The 22848-nt window shown below is 44.0% G+C and overlaps 1 protein-coding gene across 3 annotated transcripts in view; it reads left to right on the top strand.

Moving 5' to 3' along the window:
• The window catches only part of LOC138304022 (protein-glutamine gamma-glutamyltransferase 6-like), a 418261-nt gene extending 399153 nt beyond the window's left edge, over positions 1 to 19108 (top strand). For 2 of the 3 annotated variants that reach the window (XM_069243674.1, XM_069243673.1), the window contains one exon: positions 18607 to 18895. In XM_069243674.1, the coding sequence (XP_069099775.1) occupies positions 18607 to 18757 (151 nt within the window). In that variant the 3' untranslated portion in view covers positions 18758 to 18895. Of the gene's footprint in view, positions 1 to 18606 lie in introns of all 3 variants that reach the window. The other variant, XM_069243672.1, reaches the window with a different exon arrangement.
• The last annotated feature ends 3740 nt before the right edge of the window (positions 19109 to 22848 follow it).

Here is a 22848-nt window from a genome sequence, read left to right as displayed (position 1 = left end):
CTTTTTGGACTGCATACCAGTTTTGATTTAAATTGGTTGTTTGACTTTTTTTAAATTGTCATTTGTGGTAAATAAATTCACTTTCAATTAACTTATCCTGCAATTTCAACGGTTAATATTGTCGTGGAAGTCTAGGCTTATCCTTCCCCCCTTCAGTCCGAGATATGTTAGGCTGGCCTGTCTATTATGCCTCCATAGAACGTGGGTTGGTCAGCCTATTGTGTCATGGGAGGAAAGTTGCCATTGTGTGCTTTCAACAAAACTAGTTCCACCTTGTTAGTGGACGCACTTAAGGTAAAACATGAAAGCCACGACACTAGCAACAATCAACCACTTGATTTGTCCAGTGAGCAGAAGCTGGGGCAGTAATGGAAGTTCAAATGAATATTTACAATTTCGTGGCATAAGTACTGGTTTGATCATGACGATGGTAAGCTTCCCTTTGTGTGAATTAAGCAAGTTTATCCAAAATTAATATTTTACATTTCATGTTGAAATGTATGGATTTTCAGAAGCTCGTGTTTCAAACATAAGAAACACATTTCAGAAATATTCTTAAAAATGACACTTGAGGGATAATTCTTGCTGATACGCAGCCTATTACTGGTTTCCTCAGTGCCATGTTTGGATGAATTTCATCACTACTTTTAACTGGGGTCTGAACATGTGAGATCCGAGTAAACTGCCTGCTGTCTGAGCTCCTAGGTTCTATGTAATCGGCCAATAGCATTGTTGTAGGAGCTTGTACGATGTATTTAGCTGTGATGACTATGGCCTGAGATTTTGTGATTTGTATACCATTAGATTTTTCTGCCCCACCCTTTCCAAACACAGCTTAATTCACCAGGATGGATAAGGGTTAAACAATTACACAAAAAAGAGGCTGTGCATATGTAAAAAAATAAGCCATATAAGATTGCGTAATTAGATGAGATATCTGAATAATGCCTGATTTAGAGTATGGCGGTCAGGTTACTTCATCTGCCTTATTACAACTGCATTACATCGATTTTATTTCACTTGTAGTAAGGTGGGCGTGATATCAGCCATGTTTATGATGGAGTGACCTGTCAACCAAAGTCTAGACAAGGCCCATTGTGTATTTATATTGAAATATGGATGTAAAATGTCCAATTAGGCTGTTTTTTTTAATAAAGCATGAGCCCAGTCCACCCACCCACCCCCATATACAACCACCCCCCCAAAATATAGTCAGAGTCTTCTGCCCAATTTGAGACAGGTATTTACAGTTCACCACTTTTGAAGTTTGCCGCAGTCATTGGTCTTTAGCCGAAAAATTAAAGAGAGACTAAAAGCCCACCTGTGGCACGACTCTGCAAAACAAGACATGCTTCCTCTAGATAAATGCAAATACAGGGACCGAAGGGACTAAGACTAATAAAAAGCTATTTCTTTAGTTGGTGTTTTTATTATCATTTGTTCAGCAAGACCATGTGTCTCTGAATCACATTTTCACACTGCAATAAAAAAACAATGAGGATAGCAGGTGCTATTTAACCTGCTGGGAAATTTTAGAATAGGATCTAATTTCCTGAAGCGTATAGTAGAACAAAATGATAGCACTCATAGTTCTCATGAACGAAAGCATATCTTTTGGTGTAATGTCAAATTTACAAAGTAAGCAGCCATCAGTGACCTTATTAAGCGTGTAAATAAAAAGCCGAACACTTTCACCCGAAGTAAAGAATGTCCATTAATCATTCAGTAGAAGCTTGCGCAGTGCCAATGCATCGTAAAATACCATATCAATTGTCTGCATGATTGGACACAATGAACCAATCCAACGCAAAACTATTGTAAAAGATTTAACCATGTATTGATTGCTTATGTGATTTTCTGGGTCTGCTTCATTGTGCCCAAAATGCATATTTGAAGTCTAGTAGTGCAGGGCTCATGTTACATGACAAATGCAAACATGAAGACTAGGTGAGGATATTACCAATGTCTAATAAATTGTAATATCTTCGTAGGAAAGCTGTTAATGTAGAGTCTTCAGTGTTCTGCAATGCTGATATTTGTGCATGTGAAGAATTCTGCATGAGACTATTTGTATTTTGTATTTGTATTTTATTTATCACGTGTTCGGTCAGTAAAAACCATTACACGAAGAAAAGAGAGAAAAAGAAAAGAAAAGAACAACAAAAAGCCAAGAAATCATAAAATACAGTAATAAAATAGATTTGAGTTAAAATGGTCAGCTGAATTACGGAGTACTACAATGTTGTTTGCAGGCTAATTTTGCACGTTTGTCTCGTTTGTTCAGTCTCTTGAAGAAGGCGTCCTAATTTATCAAAGAATTTAGCCAGTCTGCAGCTGACCTATACGTCATCCCCTTTAAAGCCTGCCAATATCACCGGTCTGCACCTACGCAGCCCCCATTGAAGCCAAACTGGTCGTAGGAGCCTGTTACAATCTGTTGCAATGCTTTTGCATAGACATATCTGATAGATCAGCGTTTCTGGAGCCAGCCCACATATTCGACAAGTGTCCATCATGTTGATTCTCGTCCACCTAGGAAGGTGGGCATATGTTGGAAGGCAGCCCATTTGGTATTTCATAAAGGCTGCTTTAATCCATGGATTAACAGCTGCTCCCAGATATAGTTGTGGGATTAGAGAGCCGTATGATGACAGAACCAGCCAGGCATGGCTTTGTTTCGATAATGCCTCTTTGTCATGTATACGTGAGAGAGACTTGACACTTACTTTAGTTGCACGTTTGACAAGCTGATGTGAGCTGAGTTGGAGTAGTTGATCTACCAGGACTAATGTTGTCAAGGAGGACTCGAGGTAGAGACGGAAGGCGGAGGTTGGACCTAAAGTCATTTCCACCCAAATAAGAGAGCTTAGGGAGCCTTCTTTTGCTACCTTAAGCTTATGGCTTAGGTTGATAAATGCTCCTTTCCAGGCTAGAGACTGCCTAACCAGGCCAAATTCTAGGTGAACTTGGGCCGGTGAAACATAATTTGGTAAGCTGAACAGCCTCTTTAAAAGTTTAGTGATCATTTTGTCCAAGTGATCGTCGCCACGGCCTCTTAGAACTTCGTTGCCATTTGTGATTGTAGGTATTAATTTGGCTTGGATGACCTTTAATTGCGGCAGATAGGTTGAAGAACCAGATGCTTTTGTAACACTGTTGAATGTGAATGCAAGCAAGATGGATTTCTGACCGAGGGACTCCAGATGGGGTTTGAAGGAGCCATTCCTGTCAAGAAGATCCCCTAGGTATTTATATTTGCGCACTTTTTCAACCTTATTATTACCCAAGTACCACTGATATCGCAGCCGCGCAGTCGTCTTGAAGGGCATGATTTTTCATTTATTCAAATTAATGAGGAGAGCATTTTTTCCAGAGAATTCAGCTGTTGCTTTAAGTAGCCTCTGCAGGCCTATTCTATTGTGCCTGAAAATGATAAGATCATCGGCGTACATCAAGCTTTTCATGGCAGTTTGCCCCAGCCTTGGTGAATGTGAGTTCACCTTGTCCAATTCCGCTGGTAGGTCAGCCAAAAATAAATTAAAGGGAAGGGGTGCAAGTACACATCCCTGACGCAGATCCTGAAGAGTGGGAATTTTCCTGGAAAGGTGCGTCCCACCACCCAATTTGACCCTCACCCAGATATCTGTGTGGAGAAGGACTATTGCTTTCAACAACTGGGAGGGAATTACCCAACTTGCGAGTTTAAACCAGTTTCCCTTTTTCTACTCGATCAAATGCAGCTACATAGTCTATAAATAAAAGAAAGAGGGACTTCTTGGCACGTTGGCATTTGTCAAATAATAGTGCGACGGCCATAACATTGGCAGTCGTGCCCACCCCTTTTGAGAATCCAGTTTGATTAAACGGGTTCAGGTTGTTCACATTAGACCAGGTTTCGAGCTCTTGCAAGAGAATTCCTGCAAAGATATTTGATTCGACATCTAGGAGTGCTATTAATCGGTAATTTGCTGGATCGCTAGTCGCACCCCCTTTATAGATGGGGGTGATAGTTGAGCCTCTCCATTCTTGCGGGTTGATGTTGGTAGCAAGTATGCAATTGTAGAGTGTTGAGAGATGTTTTGCCCAAAACTCTGAGTCCTCGTTGTACAGGGCGGCAGGGATACCATTGGGTCCCGGTGCTCCCTCATGCCGACACTTAATACTTCTTATCCTTGCTGTTTCTGAGGGAACCAGAAAGCAGCTGTGTTGTTGTTTTGGAGAGCCGGTGGAGGTACAGGCTGATACGTATGCCTCACCTACATGGCGCTTGGTTGAAAGGCCAAAATGTTATGAGAGATACTGATACCAGGTGGGCTCAGAGATATTAATCATGGGGGCGGGAGAGTGTTGCAGAGCTTAGGCTGTTTATAAGCCTCCAGAGCTGCGCATGCCGATTTGTCTTTGATGCGTGCAAGAGTTTTGCTGTTAGCACAACTGCCTTGTCTCCTTGATATGTCCATAGGTGGCCTCTGTAGGCCTGTCTGGAGGTAGATGCCAGCGCTCTCAAGGCCTCATTCCTAGGTTCTTTCTGAAGACGGGGAAGGGCAGAATTTAAGTTCCGTTTAAGTGTCTTTGTATACCTACTTGATTAGGGGCTTTGTAAGCTGTGGGGTCTTGTTCCTTGAAGCTACTGATGGTAGGATGAGAGAAGCTCTACTACAAACTCGTCCCAGGTTGTTTGTGGTGCTTGCTCAGGGTCCGCGAGGTTCAATGTAAGGGATTATATTCGCTTGGCTGTCTCGGCCAGCACAGAAGTGGTCTTGGAGGACCACTTAATTCGCCTCCCATTAGATATATATGTGGCTCGCTGCAAGGCGTCCGAAGGTTCGTGATGTTCAATTGGGTGAGTAAAATGCAGCTCTTGCGGCAAGTGGTCACTCTCCCCTCTGCTTGTTACCTGAATTTTCAAAATTCGGCCAAACAGGGGAAGGGATAAAATTGTATAGTCTAATATTGATAGTGCTTTTTGATTACAAAAATGTAAATGAGGGGGGTTGGTCCGTACAGTAGCGGCCGTTGGCAGATCGGAGTCCCATTGCTTTAAGATCTTTTATGAGTTGTTTCCTAGTTTGTCCCCCTTACAAGTTCCAGGTAGAACGTGGTCTGGTATCTGCCAAAGAAAGTTCTGCGCCGCAGTGGCTTCATCAGAAGATTCAGATCCCAGAAGGTTCATGCTAAAATCACCACTTAGGATCAGTTGGGGGCATGGAACGTTATTGACTAGTTCTTCAATATTCTCTTCTAGCTGACGTGCACCTTCTAATTTGAAAGTTTTTCCCGGTGGGATATAGATTTTCATTAGGGCTAGATGGAGGGTCCTTGTGTCACAGTAAGAACTGTCAACAGGTTACTGCACGTGACTGGGGACGTATGGTGGCACCCCTTCATTGTTGAACTGAGGTATGTGATGAGATCACCACTCAAGCACCCAAAGCGAGCCCTCCTTGTTGCCGGGACATAACTCACAAATCCTGTCATTGTAGGTGCGGATTCTGTCCATGTCTCTTGCAGCATTATTATCTGGAATGACGTTAAGTAGTTGTGTAGGCACTTATCCTCCAGTTTGTCCAGTAGCCCATTAATATTCCAGGAACATATTGCAAAATTAGACTTGTCCTCTTCGTTGCTGATGTTTAACCCGTCCCATCATGGTTGCCTTGATCCTATGCTCAGTGTGCTGGGTAACCAGCTCCAGTAGTTAGAGAAGGATGATGCCCCAGAGCACGGCAGAGATGCTGTACTGGCCCATGCCGTGCCGTGCGAGTTTCTTGGATTCCTTGAGGTCTTGTTGGAAGCACTGAGTGACGGTTGAAAACCTTGACCACTCTGTTGATTTGATATAGGATTTGGATAAGCAGGGTGTATTGCCGGGTTATATGTATCCCACAGCTCCTGAGTGTAGTACCTACTCCAAGCACTTGCTCTGCTACCTCTGCCGAGGTCCAGGTCACTTTGGTTACTTCATTCATCTGGGATGCCAAGGGAGGGATAAATGCCACTGAGACCATATCCGCCGAGGTAAGATTTGCGGTTTCAGGAAGCTGTCCCAACAACCATAGAATGTTCCCACGATTCAGCAGGTCAAATGTGCTTCTTGATCTATATTCCAGGTGCAGCAAGAATACTGTGGAACATGGGTCACTGTTGCGCAGGATCAACGGAGGGCTCGTAGGGGCTACTTGCGACTGGAGCATCATATGGCTGGTCCTGCTCTGAGGTCTGGTAGCCTCAAAAGTTGTTGGCGCTGTCGATGTAAAGTCCCCCTCCTGCGCCCTCTCCCTGAGCCTTTCTTGACTTACTAAGTTCTGGGACAGTTGGACTTGGCGAGACCTTTTATCAAAATTTGCTGTAACAATAAGGCGCACATTTGATGAAATACATTTGTCAGGGCATTTGACGGTTCCCGGAGAAAGGGTCCGGGAAATGCCTCCTTTGGCAATGATGTTACTTCTAGAATCACCAACGGAGGTGCCTTCTCGCGATTGACTGGTGGGGAGGTGGAACTGGAGCAGGTCGTCGGTTTGAGAGCGCTAGATGGCCCACCCTTAGTTTCCGATGAAGATGTATGTACTTGAATCTGAAGCCCTGATGGAGAACAGGACGATATTTTGGGACCCCCTACCTGGCTACTGAAGAAGGAAGTAATGTTCTTCTTATGGGATGCTCTTAGCCTGTGTTTCCTCCCTTTCCTTTGGCATTTCTTCTGGAGTCAGGGTCGCAAAGTTTTTTTTAGCTGGGGTGCCAATTGTGGCAGGAGGAAAAGGGGCCCAAGGCTGGGAGGAGGCGCCGAGTTCTGGCTCCCGGGGAGGCTGACTGATGAGTCTGAGTTTTGCAAGGAGGCTCCAGGGAGGTGTGCTGCTTGATTGTTCGCTGGCCTTCGGTGGCCATCCGTAGGTTTCTGTAAATAGGGCTTGGAAGGTTCCAAGGATGTGTCCTGCAGACACGTTCTTAAGGGCTGCAGAGGGTTGTCGCTCATGGGGCTAGAGGCGAGTCTTAGAGCACCCGCTTCATTTTAAGCCAGTGCCCTTTTCAAGTCCTCAAAGACGCTGCTTAAAGCTCCTGGTAGAGAGCTTAATTTATTCAAGATTGAAGAGCATGTACAGGGACAGGCAGGTAACCAGGAATCTTCAGAGTTCTGAGCTCTGACTATCAAGTTATTGAGATCTGCAATTTTTGAGTCAATTCCTGAAGTAAAGACTGCTAATGTATTTAGAATTTTAATTTGGGGGTTCTTTTTTGGTGGACTGGAGGTTTAAGGCTCCAGTAGTGAGCTGTAGGGTGCTCTGTATGATATTCAAAACTGTTGGTATGTCTGGGACTGTGTCAATCTCAGAAGGTATATTGACACCCAATTGGGGCCTAGTGTTAAAGCAAGTCCCTGCAGATGAACGCGGGGTTGAGCAAGATTGACTCTGCCCCAAGGCGCCTACTCCATCTCCGTCACCGTATACTGCCACCATTGCTTCCCATTCCAAAGAGGTAAGCGATGACGGAGCCTGCTGCAAGCAGCTTGCTGGTTTATACCAGGGCACAGAGCAGCTGAGGGGTGCAAAGCTGCTGAGGGGTAGGTCGAGGCCAGGTCCATCCATTGGGTGACTTTGGTGCTCTCACGAGTCCTGACCCAATTTTGGGTCTGCTGCCCTGCGCTGGGGAGACTGTCGCAGGAACAGCCTTTTGGTAGATGGTTCGGGTTAAGCCTGATGAGTTCAAGGGGCATGACTGAACTAAGCTGGCATGCTTGAATAACTGCCTTGGTGGCGATGCCAGCAGAGAAGTGGGGGAAAAGTGATTGAAGCCCATGAATTAAGTTTATCTGTGCAGTCGTTACAGCTGGCAATTTCATCTGCGGATGGAGACTCCATCCCGGTGACATGCGAATGGACCTGAACCTCTGTACAGGCTTTAGCATTAATTTGCAAGGAGGATGACCCCGGAGGCAGGGAGACTGGTGGAATAGATGGATACTCAACAGTTTGGGGAATTTTGGGGGTGCACACTGAGTTTGGAGCTAAACCAAGAGCTGCTACTTGGCTGATTATAATTGGTTCCAAAGAGCATGGCAAACCTGGAATACTTGAATTTGCCACGTAGATAGCTGAAGCCGGGTCCTCAAGAAGAAGAAATTTTGCGTCAATTTTAGGCTGGCACTTTGCAGCTGTAGGAATGTCTTGCACAGTCATTGAGCCCCTTAAACTAATCTTGCCGTGAGACACTGTCTGGTTGTCCGAATTAATCAAGTTAGAGCTGCTGTTCTGTAGAGGTAGTGACTGATCAGTTGATCAGTAGTGTCAGTGACACTGACCAGAGTTCCATATGTATCAGCCCTCCCTCTCCGGCTTGGCTTCTTTCTTCGGCTGGAGGTAGGGGGATGTCTGATTCTCCCACAGCGCATTTTGGGACGGCAACTCTCTCGCTTGCTCTCTTGTTCGCCTTCTATACTCCTGCTGCACTCTTGATGCATTAACATAGGGTGTTGACAAGCGGCAGCTTGGTTCCGGCAACCTCTTTTTCCCTAAGCGTATGCTCTGAGGAGGAGCTCGAGATGATGAAGCAGGGTGCAGTCAGCAGGCTGTCAGAAGGGAGAAGGTGATTGAAGAGGATGGGCTACGAGAGGGTCTCACCGGGGTCTCACAGGCAGCACCCAGCCTAGCTGGGCCGCTTCAACGAGAACCCGGTGGCGCACACTCAGAGGTGGCCTGCTCTGGCCACCATGCTCTTAGACCTCCTTGCGATACAGCAGCTGTCCTAGGGATCTTCCGGGGACAGAGCAGGACAAAGCAAGGAGAAGCGTGATGAAGAGAGGAGCTAGGACCAGCAGGGGCTAAGTGGGGCTGAGTGGGGCCAGCGAAGATCCAAAGGAGCGGGAGGGGAGGGATAGGGTGGACCGGGGGCAACCGAAGCCAAAAGGTGGCAGCCGGAGAGCGTCAGCAGCAGCGGCGAGGGGGCAGCTGGATGGGGAGGGCCGGGGAATGAGTGGGAGTGGGCGGCGAAGGACCAAGACCAGGGCCAGGAAGGGCAGAGCCGGCGCAGAGATAGGGCAAGGAGGAAGGTAAGGAAAGCAGCACAATGCCCCCGCACTCACACTCACACTCTCCTTGCCACAACTCCTCTGCCCCAACCACCCTGTCCTCGACCCTCAGCCCAAGCCCAAACCCAAACCAAACTCCACCCAACCGCGCCCAACCCAACCGCCCCAGTAGCCTCGCAGCCCAAAGTATCTCCCACCTCGGCGTCGGTCTTGCATCCACCATGCCACCATCAACTCCAGCCCAGCCCAACACTCACAGCAGATCTCCGCGGCTACCCATAGCCGCCAACCACTGCCGGCCGCCTGAGCTCCCAACTCCTGACGCCTCCTTGGGAACCCGAACGCGCGGATCCAGGTTGATCTGGGTTGAGCTGATCGTGCTCGATTACTCGCATCTGCTGGTCACAACAACAGAGTTCTAGAGTCTAAGAGATGTTTACTATAAATTATTGCCAAAGACTGATTTGAGAGTCCACGCGCCCTGAGTATTCCTTATTTGTTGGTAACAAGAGAGGCCAGCTGAATCCAACATTCTGATTGATGTAGAATTTGTGCTGGTGGAATTTCTCTGGGTGTTTCTGAAGACTAATTTACTAGGTCAAACCTAGAGAACATTGTCCCCAGAAAAAAATATCTGGAATCAAAGATTAATGTGTGAAAATAGGTTGGAAATACCATGTTCTCTAGTAATTCCCCAGGCCATAGGACAAAACTTCAAATAGCACTACAATTTTGCATACTGGAGTTACCATTACATCCACGATCTGTTTTTCATAGGCACTCATAATGAGAGCCTACACATTTTTTTGATATTGGGCAACTCTCATTCCCCTTAATTTAAGTTTTATGGAAAAAACCTTCATTCTATAATGATCTCCAGGAATACTATTTGGGTTATTACCATTAAATGTGTACAGTTTCAGAGAATCTGTATGTAAAAGCAATAACTACGTTTGGTAGATTTCAACATGATTGCCACTTGCAGATATAAAGCTTTATATTGGCGATGAAGACAAAAACAAGCCACTTATATTTTGCTCCAAATTGGCTTGGTTACCCTCAGAATTAGGTGCCAATGGTCTGTTATAATTATGACCAAGAAGCTGTGAGTACCTCCCTATCTCTGACCCTACGACCCTCATCCTCTCACCACCACCCCAGAGACTCTCTGGGTTCATTCCGTGGATAATTCTATACATTTTCACCTCAAATTCCCTGCAAAGGACTTTGTGAGATATCCTCGTTCAAAGCACATCCTTCCTTAACAGCCTACATCATACTCTTAAGAGTGAGGATATGTTAGGAACAACCTTCTTTAACAGCCTACATCATATTCTTAAGAGTGAGGATTTAGGGTTACCTATTAATGTCATGCTTAATACCGTCATTTAAAAACCTGTGTACCACCCACTTGACCTCAGAATCAGACATGAAGAGGAGATGAAGAGTAAAATGTTGCTGTGGCTGTTTATAGAAAACTGATTTGCCTGCTGGAGGAAAGACTGATGATTTGTTCAAATACCTAGTCTGAATCTCTGCTTCAAGACGTCACTCATGCATTTTGGAAGACATTCTCCTAATACTGGTATTTTCAACAACTGTAGACAGCTTGCTGGGAAATCTGACTTCTGAAAACCCGGGCCACTTTATTTAGGAATATCCTGCGTCAAAATTGCCCTTTTCAAAAGTTGAAGACTTCCCATTTAATTATCATGCTATTTTGAAATGTGAGTCCCTGTGCCCCACGTTTGGAAGCCCACTTCAACTTTTCTAAGATGATTGGGTTGAATAGGACCAGGTCAGAAGAAACCAGTGAGAAGAAATGACAAAAACTGTGCTTCACCATAAGCTAGGTGTTGTAGGATGTTTTGCTTTTCTGTTGGTCAAAAGAACCATTGTTGTGCATTTTAGAAGACACACAGGTTTGGGGAGGCAGATGCATCATTTTAAATAAGATGTGATTTAGTCAGACACAGTTACGTGCCTACTGTGGCTCACAACCTTAATGAACTCCAAAGAGCCATGCTCTAAAAACTGTGGGCCGGGTGCCTGGTGTGGTGATCAGATGCACATCTTTGGCAAAACCAGCTCAACAGATGCGGGTTTCAGGTATTGTGCAAGAAAATAAATTAAGAGCCAGACATTAGTAATTTGACATTTCTTCATCACGCTCAGAGCTTTTAATGCCACTCTTCCAGAATTCACTGAGGGCTTATGCAAGTGTAATTGAGTTCCTGGAGCCTATAACCCTGCTGAGTCACGCTGGAAGAATGTTTTTTCCAAAAAAAAATTCTTAGTGTAAATGTTAAAACTTAAGAGGTGAAGTACTGCATTGTGAATGCAAAGGAGTACCCTGTCCACCAAAATGATGGTACGCTCACCCTATTTAAGGCCAAAAGGACTGTCGACTTTTCTTCAACAGAGGCCCTACTTCAAAAAAAAATTCTGACAGTGTAACTGCAGAACCTGGCACAGATGGACAGAAAAAAACTAATAATGACCCGCACCCAAGGAAAATCTCCCTGAGTTTGAGGGGTATGGGATTTTTGGTTTTCAATAGCAAACTCCCACCTTATGAGTTTGTTTTTGAAAAACAAAAACTTTGTTTGATGAATGGCCATCAAAACGAATGGCAATCACCCACCAAACCTTTGTACGTTGACAGGAACTGCCATGATGGCAGCTTCTGTTAAGGTACAGAGATCCCCACTGGCCCAGCAGTGATTTCTAAATGTGATAGACAGGAGTCCTTCAGGGAGATGGGCATAATGTCCTCTGCCATTCTAACAGAAGCTGTTCCATCTGCCAAACTCTAGATCTGGCCCTGAAAGCGAGACAAAACCCTTGCACCTGTCCAACTGCATAAATTTGCAGTTTGGCATGAATTGGTGGAAGGTACAAACTGAATGTCCCTGAAGATATAAGGATCTTTTACAACCTGGCACAATGGACAGCATGGCGCTGGCCCAGCGGAGGTCTCTCCTCCACTCAAAGTGACCTGCCTGCCAAATTGCATGCTGGTCTGGCCGTCATGTTGTGACAGTCCAGAGAGCATGGTTTCTTGGTTTCCAAAAGCAAACACTTAAGGTGAGCGTTTGTTTCTGCAGCATATACAATCATTGTCTCTGGTGTGTTGTCCCATGTCCTAGGAGACATTTTTGCTTTTTTACCAGTTGGGCAAGAAAACAACAAGGAAAAAATTGTTACAGAAAGCCAACCCTAAAGAGAGATGACCTTCTGACACTGGTGATGGTGTAACTTCGTTGACCGGAGGTGGATAGCAGGGGGATTGTGTCAGATCACAGTTCCTGCAGCTGTTTCCGGGCTGGATCAGGGATCCTGCCAAGCGAACAAAATATGTTGAATTTCTCCTGGTGTTCTTTTCCAGCACCAGAAAACAATTCATCAGGGCTCGCCCGTTGTCTGCATTCCGTTCATTGCTACACCCTGCAGGCAGTGAGGGGTCTTTCTTATTTGTACTGCTAGCTGGGCACAAAGGCATGATTTAAAGGGCCATCAGCTCTTCTTTTGTTCAAATATCATAGCGGGTAGGATCCATATAGAGCTTAACAAGGCCTTGAAATGCATTAAAATGTTCTTAGACCTGCAGGTCCAGTGATTTGAATAATCTACTCAACCTATTTATAATGCTCTTGATTCAAAAACTGATCTCAAATTGTGTGATCCTGGGCAAATATTTTTTTATAACCTAGCCCCTTTTACTTCATTATCACATCTAAGAGTACCTTCAAATATTTGAGTTCAGCATGTCTGATGTCCATAAAACTATTGTTTTTTTATTTATTAGACTAAACCTTTGCTCCAGGTATATAAAATAATCTAGCCCATATATAGTGTACACATAACCCCTGACTTGGCTCTTAGTTCACCAAAAGCATTTTCATCAGGGTGGGGGCAGGCATGTTTCTCAGTTCATGTTTAAAATCTCCCTTTTAATATATTTTAATAAAGCATTGTGTGGTAGCCCATTGTCATTTACAGATAGCAAATTTACCTTTGGAATGGACACAAAATTTCCTATTGGTATGCAGTTTTGATGTTAAAACCACACGGCTTACAAATGAGAATATTTGGTATCTGGTAACAGTAGATATTTATCATTTGCGCATCACTAAATAAAGTGTTCTGATTTATTTTAATCCTATTAAATTCTTTGTCTCCATTACACTTCTGAATTACAAAAAAGTGCTTCCCTAACTGCTGACAAATTTGGAAATACCTGTACTGTTCATTTATAAGCTATTTAAATGTTGCGTCTAACTGGCTTTCGTTGCACACTTCTTGTTCCAGAGCACGACTGTAAGGTATCCAACTTTACGAAATCCTCTTAGTTTGCAGTAGGAAAAAGAAAAATAAACTCCAATTTCCATGATAAAACATGCAGCAATTTTTAAGAAGATATCAGCTGGCATTTTACCTGTCTTTGAACACACATCAAGTGTGACAAGATAAAACAAGATTTGAAGGTATCCTCCTTGCTCATTCACTTTCTGAAGGAACAGAACACCTGTTCTTTTCCAGCTGGAGCTCTTTCAGTGGGCCAGGAGGCCCTGAAAGTACCTCCCGCAAAACAAAATATTGAGTCGATTTTTCGAGTCCTGCTAACAGCTAGATGCCAATGCAACAAAGACACATGGCTTATCACTTCCCAAGTGCTTTAGAAAAACTAAGACTTGGAAGCAAGTGTTTGACTTTGTTCAATCCCCCTATGTAAGAGAGGTGCATGCACAGTAAGAATGCAACATTTATTGTGTGAATGAGTAATCACACTGATAATGATTTAAATGGCCCCTACTAATGTATTTTGTTAATTCTATTATAGAGCTACTCATCCCAGTGCAGAGTGTCAGAGCCTTTAACATCACACACAGAGATACAATAAATAATAGAGGTGTGTAAATCAAAGTACAGGAAGTGTTACTTAAGACAATGAGGGTTATAAGGTGTAGGAATCATATATTGTCCATATTTGTATACATTATATGTGAAGAGTGAGCATCGGGAGAAACACAAAGTCGGATATAAAAAATAACACTGTGATTGTGGTTGTCTTTTCTTACAGGACTTTAATTCCCGGAGGAGCCCTTCTTTGCAATCTTATAATAGCAACAGATAGAGAAAAAAGAACAATAAGGATCTAAACCTATGACTTAAAGTTTGCTTGCAGCTCCATGATGCTACTAATAGATCACTGTGTATTATTAAAAGGATTGCAAATTCTGAACTGAGAGTAACAAAACGATGTTTGTGAAAAACAGTAGCTCCTTTATGTATCTACAAAAATATAAATCTGTATTCTGGATTTTGTATGTTGTTTGTTGCAGCAGACACATTAATTCTCTATGGTGCTTTATGAGTCAAAACTGTGACTCGACAAAACACAGAACTACATTAACTTTCAGAGTTATTTTATCGCTAATATAATCCCCTCAGAATTGCTAAGCAGACAATGATCTTTGAAGTAGGTATGTTAGCCCTGTAAGGTATTTTATAATGCAGCTTGTTTGTGACCAGTTAGGCAAGCTACATTAGATTTGCTGTCGCATTTGTCCTTATTCCCAATTTGTTTGCAGCATTTAAAAAAAAAGAAAAAAAGTATATAAGTTGACTGTCGGGCTCTGCTTTTCAAGCTTCGCCCCCTCATGACTCCTCTTTTCTCTACTACACCTTGACTCCCAATTTATGGGTTCCTACAGTACATTTTTTCCAGTTCCAGACTAAAGCACTGCATAGGTCAGAAGTAGCTGAAGTTCTCTCATTGTAGGTAAATATTTTCTTCCACTTCTAAATGAGGAGTACAAAGATTTTGACAGACAAACCATCGTCTTTAACGCCTTCACTCTACCACTTTTACAATAAAGGTGAAAGAATTTAATTTCCTTAGATTTAGTTTTATCTTTCTTTTTTTTCTGGAACCTACTAACACACATGCAAATGAAGTATTGGGCTAATGTTGGTGCCTTATTTAAGTACTTAAGAGCCAGAAAAGAAGCGCACCAGAAGCTTTTTACGTTAATTTAAGCATGTGTATCAATCGCAAGATGGGTGTGAAATTAGTAATTCAAATAATTAAAAAACCGAGACTTCATTATTCCATGTCCAAAATCATACTTCAACTTAACCACATTCAGTGACTGGAATCTCTGTTAGTGGAAAATTGTTTCCAATAGGAGTGATCAGATACTTGATTTGACATTACTTTGTGCCACTGTCCAAAAAAAACAATTATGATGATTGTAGCTTTTGGCACCATATTACATTGTCAATCTTAGGTCAGATTAATCTAGAAAAATGGTGACTTCACCCTAAAGTTCGTTCTTGTTTCAAACCAGATTTTTCATCTGAATCTGATTTCTAAGATGGACACAACAGGTTTTTCTCTGCACAATTCTTGTCAGGAGAAATTGAAATTTCATGCACGGAAAATCAACAACATTCCCAGATTAGCCCAGCTAATTACTCAAACACAAACAGTATTATTGTTGTATCACCCATTCTGAGGTGTGGAACACCTTCTGGTGCGGTAATACCACAGCTTGTAACTTCTGAATTTGGGGCATCAGTATTTTTGAGGTTTGATCATACCATACAGATAGATAGATAGATATACCTTTATTGCATAATTAATCAAAATCGTTGCTCTCAGCGATATACATAAAAAGGTAAAATTGGTAAGCCAGAAACGACCCACGAGGTTTCTAACTCACAGAGTAAAAACAATGGTACCTAGCCGAGGTATTGGAAGTCCACTTAAAAAGAATGTATGTTTCATCCCTGGGGATGATTACATGAACTGTCCTCTCAAACACCGTGCTGTCCATAATGTTCTGCATCTAGGCAGTGCATGAGAGTATTAAAAAGGAAGTTGTTTAGTCATGAGCTTAATATCTCCCTCAGCTTTCAAAGTTTGTTAGCGCATGCTTTAACAGGAGTTCTGCTTTTAATATGAATTTTGCTACACATGCCATGTGCTGAGGTGTCGGTCCATTGAGGCAAAATAGGATAGCTTGTTGGCATGATCTAATGCCGTTTGAGTTGAACATATTTTTGAGGTACAGTTTGCGCCAGGGTGACAGTGCAGGGCATATGCATAGAAGGTGTAGAAAGACTTCCGGATGATATGCACATAGCCTGCATTTCCTTATTTGTGAGGGTTTGAGCCATTTTGGGACCATGTCCAGTGAGGGGAGTAGATCAAAGCTGGCATGCAGCACTTTTATTTTTACAAATATATTTAGTGTTTCACCCTGGTATGACTGTGCTATTGGCGCCTTATACGTGTTGATAGTCATCCATGAGTGGGAATGTGACCTGAACTTGTCTTTGTCCTTGCTCCACGAAAGCTGTTTAATTTGCTTATTTATTAGTTTCTTAAAAGATTTATACAGTAAGGTATTTTGCCACAGCTCTTCTGCCTGAAGTTGCTTGATTGGTAAGGCAATTTTGTCAGACCATGAATTTGAGTCATCCGGCGAGTTCAGGCCTGATTCCTCCCAGATTAGTGCTTTTAGTGTTTTGGGGCCCCTATCTTAATACAGAGGCATATTTGAGGATAGCTCCATTCTGCACCAGGGCTTGGTCTTGTAGGCCGAATTCCAGTCTGATTTGTGCCGGTGAAGAACTGCGTGGTAGGCGAAAGAGAAATCGAAAGCTTTACTCTGGGTGATGTTCAAGAAATCATTAAACTTGCCAGTATAACTTTTTAAACTGTATATCGGGGAGAGCAGGAACTTTGCTTTGATCACTGTTAGGAGTGGCCTCCAGGTTGGACTTTGCAGATTCGTAGATAGATTGTGAAGGGCTGCAAGTTGTGATGTGATTTTGGCATTCAAGGTGTTTAAATGCAAGCGGTGAGACCACCTTTCCTGCAACCAGACTCCCAAATATTTGTAGCTACTACTTCTGCCCACCAGCTGGTTTCCACAGAGCCACTGATTTTTCTTTACTATGCGATTGCCGAAGATGACGACCTTGGTTTTCTCCAGGTTTAACAGCAGCATGTTGGATTTGCAATACTGATCTAGGATATTTAACAGTATTGCAGCTCTGTGCCTGAAACATTCAAGAGGGCCATTCTTGTAAATTGTGTGGAGAATAACCCCTCTCTAGGAATCAGAGATTTTATTTTCTGTGACGCAAGAGGTGAACAGATTACTACGTTGGTTGGACCAAAATTCCAGATCCTGTTTTAAGACCCCCATGGGGAGGCCATTCAGGCAACGAACCCCGTTGGTTCTGCAGTGCCTAAGGTGTCCTTTGATTTTTTGTACTTCGAAGGGTAGGTGATTTGGCTCTTAATTTGAGCCCGGGTCTGTTGAGCTGTTGCCTTTGCTGCTTTAGGGAATGTGTGAACCGTTGGTTTTTATTCTGTGGGGCTTCAAGCCTGTGTACCCTTGTAAGGGAGCTAGCTGGTTTCTTAGTGATGCTAGCATTGCCTCCCATCTGGTGATTATGCCTGGTTGGGTTCCTGGGTAGGATAATAAGCTCAATTCCAAACCTCGTATTTCCCCAGACACAGGTTTGACCATCTTATACGGTGGAGATGGCTTCCTGGATCCTGTACCCTATGTTGTGCACTTGTGCCATGTCACGGTTGTTGTTCGTGATTTCCATGACTTGTGGATGCTGATCACTTTTGCATCTTACTTTTGTGCTAAAAACTTGAATGTATTTGAAGAATGTTGTGGACGTAAATATGTAATCCAGGGTTCTAGCTGATTTCTTTCATATGCGCGTTGTGTTCATTGGGCTGTCTGTGGGAAAACGACCATTCAAGGTCCTCAGCCCAAATGCCTCCAAAGCTCTCACCAGCGGTTGATATAGATGTTTAATATTATGACCGAAGTTGATGCCTGTTCCAAAAGCCAGTTTTCAGTGATGACGGCTAACATGTGGGCTGGAAGTTGGCCAATTCTCCTTGCCGTTAAAGTTTTTCTTGTGGTTATGTAGGTGGAAATACCTCCCTTAGGATGTCCCTTGCTCTTTGCTTTTATAGCTGGACTAAAGAATTCTTGGAATCCTGCTAATGGATTTTCAGCCACACGCTAAGTTTCTTTAAGGCAGATGATATCAACGTTTCTCAAAAAGCATTCCAGGTTTGCGTCATGAGTGATTTTGGTTGCCCCTGCTATGCTCCAAGATATTATTTTTGTACTGCCCAGCGCATGATTGGGCTGTGATCTACAGTTTGAGATATGAGCCCAAGGGAGGTTTACCCGTCTTTTGTCCTAGTCTGACAGTGGGACTGCCTCTATGTCACACTGTACTGGAACACTGTTTTCATTTATTTTATTTTATTGTCGTAATCTGTTTAGCTTTTCTTCCTTCCTTTGTTCTGTGACATGTGCTTCCCCCTACATGTTCTCATATTTTTAACTATTTTATTTTTCATTCTGTGAATGCCTCTGACAGTAGTTCTATATCTCCATTGTTTAGCCTCCTACTTTGTTTTCTCTGACTTCATCTTTCTTTTTAATTGTTCTACTCTGAGATGTAAAATGAATATTCAATGGTGGCTTAAATTACAGTGATTCCTGTACTCTCCTTTTTTCTTCCAGGCTGCCAGTCCTGGAGCCCAGGGAGACCGCCAGTATCGAGTTTGAGATCACCCCTTCTCGAAAAGGCAACCGAAAACTGCTTGTAGTTTTTACTTCAAAAAGGTTTTCAGACATTAAGGGGTTTCAGGGAATTAAGGTGATAAAAGCATAATAGTTTACCATTGCCAGGTGTCCTAATATGCGTAATATAAGGATGCAGCTTAAGCTCTCCCTGTAGCCTAAGTCTATTACATTTTGTGTACGTGGCAGTTTTCTTTAAGTTTTTTCTTTCAGTTTTTAAGAAATTATTTTTGTTTGCTTAATTATAGGACATTATTAAGGGCTAACTCTTTCAAAGTGAGAACATGTTCATAATATCTAATGTTTCATGTTTTATAATGTTGCTGTATTCTATTAGTGATTCTGTTGTGATGGGTGCTATATCAACTGTAACATTAAAGGTGTGGAAAGCCCAAGCACTGGGCTTATAGAAGGGCCCGGCGCATAGGCTCTTGTTGATCAATTTGTTTTCTTGTTCCTACCTGTTTTAAATGCTTTGGTTTTTTCATGTTTTTTTTTCAAAATAATATTTTACTGACATTTTTCTGCATAACCAAAAAGGATCATCATAAATATACATAAATGAGTGTGGCACAAAATCTGTAGCATAAGGAAAGAACTGTCACTTAGATCACCAGTGCAGCACATTTTTGTTGGTCGTAAGCTCACGTTAATTATGATAAGATCTTGAAGTCCATGCTACAAACATCCCCAACATAGGTTAACTTCCCACCCAGCCCTCCCCTTAAGCTTCACATAAGAAGTAGTAAGATATACTGCATAGGGACCATGTGTGTAAGGTATCTAGGGTTATGGGGCAAAGGTCAACGAGGCAGAGTCCACCACATCAAAACCAAGAGATCAGTAGACTAGTTTAAGGGTGTTGTAACAGGTTAATCTTTCCCAAAGTTGCCCTAAGGGTCATCTAGCACCATCATAAGAGTGTGGGTCATCCCCCTCCAGGCCAGCAAAACATCTGGTCGCTTATCATCCTGTCTATTGCAGCGCATGTGAGCTTCTTCAGTTCCTGCCCATTCCTCTAGATCATTTTGCCAGCTGAGTATGACCTGACAGTCCCAAAATACATGTAGGAGGTCTACATTTGTCACACCGCAGCACCAACAGTGGAGGCTTCTCCACAGATACATAGCAAGAAGCTTCCCCAGGGAAAGTTAGACCATATGAATGTAGTTATATTGGACTAGTTTGAATTGCGCTTTTACTGACACCGTTCGGACCCCTGTATATATCTTATTCCACTCCTTAGTGATGATAGGGGGCTTCACAAGCCTCCTACCACTGCTTTTCTACTCACAGTTGACCCACATCTCTGTTGGCTCGAAGAGCCCGACAAAAGTGTGTGATAATTTTTTGACCACCAGCAAAGTAACCAGCATCTGGGACGGACCAGGCCTCAGGAAACAATGGCCAGAGTCAGCGAGTTATGGCCACTAACTTAGCATATTGTAAAAATTGACCCTGGCCCATTCAAACACTTTAAACGCTTCTTGCATGATGATGCAGTTATTGGCCGGATAATAATTAGATAGCATGATACAGCTACCCTCCCACTATTTCTCTGCAAACATCACTTGAGCTATCTGGGCAAACAGACGAATAATCCATACGTTCAGGTCAGGAGCAAAGGGTGTCCTTCGAATCACCTGTCGCCTGCGTGGTCCCACAAACGGCAGGTCAGGCAGATCACATGAGGCAAGGTGTGTGGGACACGCCTGCCCCCCACTAGGAGTTCTCCCAGTTGGTGACCATCGTGGGTTCCATCTAACAACACCCACTCCCAATTATCCTCCCCACGCACAACCAGTGAACTGCTTGCTGGAGATGTGTGGCCAGGTAGTTTAGTTCCAGATCCGGAACTTCGAGGCCCCCTACTCCATTCTCTCCGGAGCATGGCGAGTCCAACCCTCGGGCGCTTCCCCACTCATAATAGTTGTAAGATAACCTTGTCTAGGTCTTCAAACACTCGCCGTGGAACCTCCCTCCTACATGGCGCCCTGAAGAGCATATAGACAGCGTGGAAAAACCACCATCTTCAGCAGGGCGATCTTTCCCACCATGGACAGTCTCAGTGTATTCCAGAAATCTATGGAGGCACTCAACGCCTTCATCACTCGGCCCAGGTTAGCATCATGATGTAGTTGTTCTCAATGGGTGAGGTGGACACCCAGGTATCCTATCTTATCACATTCCCATGGAATGTCTGCCTTGGAAGCCGCTTAAGGGGTAGCACACCCAATATCCCTATAGGGAACAGGGTGGACTTAGATGCATTGACCCTTAGGCCAGAGTATTCCTCGAACTCCTGTATTAAATTTAACAGAAGGTGGGATGACACTGCAGAAACACCGGCACATGATCAACATACAGTGAAACCACATGCTCCGTATCCCACACCTGGATCCCCCCCCAGCCCACCAGAACCTGGAGCATATGACAGGCAAGGGGCTTCATCACTAGAGCAAACAAGAGAGGGGACAACAGACAGCCCTGTCTTGTGCCCCACTGGAGGGAGATGGCAGCGGACATATAGCGACCAGTTCAAACTCATGCGGTAGGTTGTTTGTATATTAACTCCACCCATTTTATGTATTTTGGGCCCAGGCTGTATGCCTCTAACACCCCAAGATATAGTCCCAGCCAATGAAGTTGATAGCCTGTTCGATATTAAGAAAGGCCAGGACGAGTGGGGCATCCTGCAGCCCTGGAGAATGGAGTACATGGGTCAGGCATCGGATGGTGCACACTGTTTTCTCCCAGGGGTAAATCCTAACTGGGCGCTTTGACCAGCCGTGGGAGGTATGGAAGGAGTCTAGACGACAGTACTTGGCTTAATATTTTCTGGTCAGCGTTCAGTAGGGAGATCGGCGATATGAACCCGTCAGCAGCGGATTCTTGCCCGGTTTCGGAATGAGAATTATCATAGCCTACCATATAGTGGCAGGAAGTATTCCCACGGTGTATGCCTCTTTAAATACTGTTAACAGTTTATCAATGAGAACATCTGGGAAGGCCTTATAACACTCCACCGGGAGTCCGTCTCCTCCTGGCGACTTGGCATTTTTCATGGAGTCAATCACAGCCTTGAGCTCCTGACCAGCGAGGATGGCCACCAGCATCTCTTGTCAGCAACTGGCAGGGTCTGCAACAATAGCCCAGGGTGGCATTCAGAGCAGATAGGATTGCCCATAAGCGGTGGCATGGAGTACGTCCTTTGCAGGGGGTCCTCAAATACTCCACTGATCTCTCGGGTGGTAACAACCGCCTCTCCTCGGTGGCAAGCCCCAAGACTGGTTGTGTTATGGTCTAGGATGTATCAAGCATGTCAATAGGCGGCCAGCCTTGTCCCCCTCCATCAACAACTGTCGCCGGCTAACCATCCGCACATGTTTCTCAAGCCTATCCCACAGTGCACACACACCAGCGTTTCCGGTCCCATTGTGTCTTATTCTCGGGTGCCGTGGAAAGTGATTTTTCTAACTGGGTTCATTCCGTCTCTTGCTTTAATATATCTCTCTCTAGAGTTTGTCTGAGGTCCAGTGAAGTGGGCATGCAAACACCCCTCAGGACCACTTTGAGTGCCTCCCATTCAGCCGCTCTGGAACTTGCAGTGTCCCAGTTAATAGCAATATATTGATATAGGGCATCCCTCATAGTGGTAAGGAACGGCCTCTACCCAGAGCCGCCAAAGTGGCACCCTGGGCCTGAACTGATAACGAGAAGATTGTATGAGCAATCGGGAATGGCCGTAAATATACCTTCCTAAGTAAGAGGAGTCAAGAATCTGGCGAATGGCTGAAGACTGGATCAGAAAGAGATCCAGGTGGCTGTGTGTGTCAGATACTGGTGTGTAGCAGGAGTACTCATTCGACTGGAAATGTTGAAGTCTCCAGACATCCACCAGTCCCTCTGTTGTAGTTGGGCCAGGGCTGCTCACATCCTGGGCTTTGTAATTGGTTGTAGGGGAGTCCTATCCAAGTCTCCATTTAGGGGGGCAATTGAAACCGCCCGCCAGAAGGAGCTCGACTCCCTCAGGTAGCCAAGCAGTCGTTAGTTCCCTCTCAAAGAAAGTTCCATCGTCAATATAGGGGGTGTAAATTTTAAGGAGGCAGAACTTATATGATGTGAGTGTAGTAGGTGTCATAGAAATGGGTTTGGTAGTGCCATAGAGGGCACACATGGCCC

This window comes from Pleurodeles waltl, chromosome 7 (genome assembly GCF_031143425.1).
Source record: "Pleurodeles waltl isolate 20211129_DDA chromosome 7, aPleWal1.hap1.20221129, whole genome shotgun sequence".
Classification (NCBI taxonomy): domain Eukaryota; kingdom Metazoa; phylum Chordata; class Amphibia; order Caudata; family Salamandridae; genus Pleurodeles; species Pleurodeles waltl.
This window is presented reverse-complemented; position numbering and strand designations above follow the sequence as displayed.